The following is a 5,746-nucleotide window of genomic DNA, read 5'->3' on the forward strand; positions in this document are numbered from 1 at the left end:
CCCCTCCCCAACTGCTACGAAAAAAATTATATTTAACATTTTTATCGGTTGAAATAATGTTTTATTTGACATATATGCGTGCATTGTTTAAGATTTTGAAGGGCCCATTTTAATTTAAATAATGCAGTATACGATATACACGATATAAAATAAAATATTGTTTGAACAGATAAAAAATATTACATTTATATATATTTTTTTTGTGGGGAATTTAAAATGTTGGGAGTTAAAAATTTCTTGAATTTACTAATTTCGGAATTTTTAAACTTCTGGTTTCAACGCTTCGGAAATTTTTGATTTTTTATCATTTCGTTACCTTTTACTTTTGGAACATTCCAATTTCGTCACTAAATATTTTCGATAGTTTCATTCCGGTAATTTTACTTTTGGAAATTTTCTAGTTTATTAATTACAATTTCGGTATTTTTCAACATTCGGGATTTTAATTTTTCACCATAATTATGTCATTACAATATAAAAAAATAATTGATATTTTAAAAAATGCTTTTTATTTTGTAAATAAGTAAGTTTTGTATAAGAAGGAATAGTTTAGCAATGTCTCGAAAGTGACGTCATCATCAGGTTCAGAATGCCCGATTTCATATGAAATTGGTTGGTATATAATATTATCCAAATTTTATGCACTTAGATTCAGGAGCTTAATTATTCAATTAATTTTAAAAATACTTACTTCCATTTGTTATTGTGAGGTGCGTTATTTTCTTTTCGCAAAAAGTCGACGTGAAGCATTGAACTTTAAATATGGGACTTCTATCAAAAGATGGACAGTCTATGTATTCTTGAGTTTTTGTTGCTTCTATTGGACATTTGTAGCATTCGATATATCCATTGGAGAAATTAATCACTGAGAAATACAAGATATTATTTTGTATGGTCTGTAAAGGCAAAATAAATTTGCAATCAGAACATTTTAAAACACAATTCTAAATTTTGCAATCTGTTTCGATTTTAAATTCGTCTTTAAATACTTCAAAATTTCATAAATTTCTTGATTTTTAACATTATTTGATTGTTAATAGGTTATAAATGTTTTTTTATCTTTAAATTCAAATCTAGGAACGACTCAATATGAAACGCTTTCAGATTAAAATTTTTCAACTTTTGGCAAAACTTGGAATTCCTTTAGTTGTTAAATTATTTAATAGGTTTTATAAATTGTAAATTATACCAATTTTATTTAGACATTTGGAAATGTTTTCAATTTTGTAATTATTCATTCTAAAAGGCTTGTTATTTAAGATCCACGATTTCTCAAGGTTTGCAATTTTAGGTATTCAGTTAGAAGGCCTATAATTTGAAGAACTCATATTTAAAATTATTCTTCTCGAAGATTTCTAATCAAACATTCTTTCATTGTAAGCCTACATGATTTCAAATTACGTGAATAAATTATTTCATAATTTTAAATTCTTTTTCAATAACGCAACTTTATATAACTTGAATCGAAGTTTTTCAGTTTTTAAGAATCATCTAATTCACTACAACAGTTTCAAGTTGGTATTTTTCATATATCTTCTTTGTTAAATTAAACATGATCTAAGATTAAAAAGCTTAGAATTGTAAGAATTTGTATTTGCAATATGAAGCTTGAAAAATTAAAAAATTGACTACTTGAAGCATTCAAAAATAGGTAAAAAATTTATTATAATCCTAAGCATTAACACTTTAAGAGTTTCTCAAATATGCAAGTTTAGTTACATTCGAATCTTGTAGCATTTTTAATTATTCGATATTTTATAAGTATTTTAGTTAGTAATTGTCCATTCAGAAAGGCTTGCTATTTGAAATGATTCACTCGGAAATTAAAAAATTATTTACTGAAATTCATTTTTTTATCCTTCATCTTAAATTTAAAAAAACTACTTCAATATTTTTTGAAAATCTTACCGGCTGTCTTGTTGAATTTTAAAAAGTTACAAATATATTTATTTACAGTAAAAAAGTAATAATGATAGAAATTTCTTCTGTTAAATTTTAACTAAAATCATATTGGCACGGAACAGATCCGCCCACGTTTTTTTAGACTGGAATATCACCTTAGTTACTGTAGGTCAACAAATTGATCTTGAATTTGTTTAGGATAAACTCTAGATAGAGAAAAACAAATTTAAAGTCATCAAGTTCAATTTGGCAAAAATTGACAGACGCTTAGACCAATTGCAGTTTATTATCTATTAATTTTTCCCTCATTTTCTCCCTTTGTTTACAATATAAATCATTTAAATTTCAAGACATTATCAGGGTGGATGTTTTAATAGAGTAGAAAAGTTCCCGGTCATTTCCTGATTTTTTCCCGGTTCGCAAACCTTTTTTACAGTCATTGAAGTTAAAAAATTTGAAATCTCAAGGCTGAAAATTTTTTCGTTTAAAGTGATAAAAACTAACCTGTAAATTGAAGCATTCAGAGTAAAACTTTTTTCATTTTAAGCTTTTTAGACTGAAGCTTAAAAAATGGTCGATTCAAAAACTTAGTAATTTACCCATGTAAAATAGAAGCTTTTAACAAATTTCGCTTCAACACTTTTTAAACTAAATGCTGTTAAACTGCAAAATTAAAATGTTTAATTTCCGATTAAAAAATATAAATTCACGGTATCATTTTCAATGCTCTAAATTGAATAATGAATTAATACATTTTTCAAAATTATGTGATTTAGGTTAAAATTGAACGATTAAAAAAAAAGTTTTAAACTGAACACATTTTAAATTAGATGGGAAATGAATTTTATTTTAAGTCATTTAAAATTAATGATTGTTCAATTTTAATTTTAATTTTTGCATGAAAAGTCATCACTTTGGCTTACAGATAAAAAATGTTTATAAAGGAAACATGTAAAATTGTAATTTTTAAAGTTTAAATTTAGCTCCCTGAAATTTCAAAAAATCAAGGTTTTCTCTTTCAAACAAGTCAGGTTCAAATTGTGTCATTTTAAATATTTGATTTACAATAGCTCATTTAAAATGATTAGTCAAATATTGCTAAATATTTCAAAATTTTTCTTTTCGTTTTAGTCAAAAATTTATAACCGACTGTGTAAAAAAGGAATATTTTACACTTAAACAATATTTGAATACGAGTTTAAATTGAATAAAAGCGTTTAATTATGAATCTGGTTTTTGAAATTATTAAAAAATGGCAAGTAGTTTATTAAGTTTCAATCAGGCGATTACATGTGTTCAACTACTAGGGCCTTCGGATGTCATTTTTAAATTCTTTAAAATTGCATTTATATTATTCGATATTTTTTGGTTTCGCGGCCCAGCGGCCACCGTGATTACTGAAGAATGTATACATTTTTTAGGGTGGCCACTGGACCGGGAAATGACTGTGAATTTATTTTTTACGAGTAATTTTTCAAGTTTTGAGAATAAATTCTATCCTATCACTTGAAATGTTACAAATTTAGTAGCACATGATATAATGCGATTAAAAATACAATTCAAAATTTTCACTTTTAACATTTTTTAAGTTTAATTGTTATTAATTTTAATTATGAAATCATTTAGTTAATAATGCGTAATTTGAAAATCTTTTACGATTAAAATTTTCCATTTAGATCTTCATTCTTAAGCGTATATTTTAGATTTGAAAAATTTTTAAATTTGAAAAAGAGATTGAATTTAAAGAAAAAATGTTTCAAGTTCATCAATTGTAAATATACATTAATTAATTATTTAAAAAATTAATCTCTAATTTGAGAATTAAAAATTGAACAATAATTGATTTTACAAGGCGATTCTGAATCTTTTCCAAATTAAATAATTTACAAATTTTAGCATTAAAAATTAAACTATTTTAATTTAAAGCCCACAGTAATTAAACAAATTTAGAAGTCCTATTGAAACTTTATAAACTATTTTCAATTTTTAAATAAGTTTAAATTAATAGATTCATAATGATACGCTTTCATTTAATTTAAAATCCTATTTAATGATTGTTCCAGACTTGTTTCAAATACAAAACCTTAAATCGTTAAAATTTCAGACATTTAAATTTAAAGTTTGAAACGTTACACTTTGAATTCTTCATTTACAAATTTTTTATTTGCAACAGAAAGAGCCCAAATTCGATTTATAAATAACAATTAAACAATGGACTAATTTGGAACGAAATTAAGTAATTTCAAAAGATATTTACAAGTTTTGTAAATATTAAAAAATAATTTAAACATTTTTAAAAGATTAAAAAAAATATCAATATAAGTCAAACCAGAATTTGGAAGATTTTGATGCTATTGTTTTTTATTTCGCAGGATTTAAAAAAAATTGTAGGGAAAATTGGAATCATTTAAAAAGACATTCAAAAGTTCTGAAAGTTTTTGAAAATGAATTTAAAATTTTAAAAAAGTTCTAATTTCTTGGCTTTAATTTTCGATCCAATGTTGATTACTTCAAATGAAAGAATTTTTAGTTTTGAAAAAAAACGGAAATCGCTTAAAATTTAGAATCATGATATATTGCGTTTCACTGAAACACAATAATAGTTTAATATTAAATATATTAGCATTTTAAACCAATAATTGTCATTTTAAACCTAAAATCAGTACGTTAGCGTCTTACAACAAAAATTCATACTTTAAAATAAAAATTATTACAATGTGAATAATATTAAAAATCTTTTTATAATTTTGGATTATGTTAGTATTTTTTGTCTGGAATTGGTATTTTGAATAAAAAAATTAAATTCCAAAGAAGATTCACAAATTTGAACAATTTTAGGTTGCGCTATTGTTTTAAAGGAAACATTGGTATTTTAAAACAAAAATCATAATTTGAACAATATTAAGAACCTTTTCAAAATTTGTGATTATTATAGTAGTCCAGGAATCTGCTAATTTTACACCGTATTAAGTGGGTAATGCGCGTTTTTTGCTAAAACGGTTAATTAAGGGAGCCTGATTAAAATTCCAAGTTTTCTAGAAATGACACCCGTGCGTCCTGGAGTTATTTTAAAAAAAGTTCTAAAAATCATGGTTGCGCAAACTGACCTGGCCCATTCGATTTTAGAGCAAAGCGTTTAGCACCAAAATTAAACTTTTTTTTAAAGCAAGAAAAAAAAGTTGTTGGGCAGGAAATTGTGCGTAAATCTAAAAAAAAAATCTTTAAGTCTTCATAGATCAAGAGTTATGGCTCTTCAAAAAAATATAACTCTTTAGCTATTTTAAGCTATTTGTAGCCCAAACAGTTTTTTCAAAACTACTCATTTCGTATATATCATATAGAAAAACGTTAAGAAACCAAATTGGAGAGGACTGAATTCTGCGTAAAACAAAAAAAATAAAATGTTTTACTTCATATAGGTCATGAGTTATGACCATGAAACTTTGAGCCTTTCCATAAGGAAGGCTCTGTATGTACTGGAAAATGTACGGTGACCGTATTTGAGAATTTTGGTGGCATACGTGCATTTTTAGTTCATTAAAAGTTTACTTTAACTCCTTTTTTGTTAAAAACAATAACTTTTTCAAGAATTGTTTAAATAATACGCTTCACTCTATCAACGATGTGCATATTTAATGTATTTACTTTGTGAAAATCACTTGCAACATATCTGATATCGAAATTAAATAAAAAAAATAATTAACTGGATTTACATCGCTTACTTATTATTTAGAAAAATGGTATTAAGGGCATGTGACACAGCTAAATACCTATATTACCGACCACAGTTTTTCAGTTCACTGAATGTTTTTTTTGAACCTAAGAACTTTTTTTGTAAGTAAAA

The 5,746-nt window shown here is 25.0% G+C and overlaps 2 protein-coding genes across 2 annotated transcripts in view; one reads left to right on the forward strand and one right to left on the reverse strand.

Annotated features, from left to right (window-relative positions):
- The window catches only part of LOC117172444 (rabankyrin-5), a 52,437-nt gene that overhangs the window by 16,352 nt on the left and 30,339 nt on the right, over nucleotides 1-5,746 (forward strand). The gene's annotated exons all lie outside the window — the stretch shown is intronic.
- Nucleotides 1-5,746, reverse strand: part of LOC117172445 — a 10,732-nt gene that overhangs the window by 2,191 nt on the left and 2,795 nt on the right. The window contains exon 2 of the mRNA XM_033360389.1: nucleotides 692-865. Within this exon, the coding sequence (XP_033216280.1) occupies nucleotides 692-865 (174 nt within the window). The remainder of the gene's footprint in view (nucleotides 1-691; nucleotides 866-5,746) is intronic.

The sequence above is a fragment of the Belonocnema kinseyi genome, chromosome 5 (assembly GCF_010883055.1).
Source record: "Belonocnema kinseyi isolate 2016_QV_RU_SX_M_011 chromosome 5, B_treatae_v1, whole genome shotgun sequence".
Taxonomy (NCBI): domain Eukaryota; kingdom Metazoa; phylum Arthropoda; class Insecta; order Hymenoptera; family Cynipidae; genus Belonocnema; species Belonocnema kinseyi.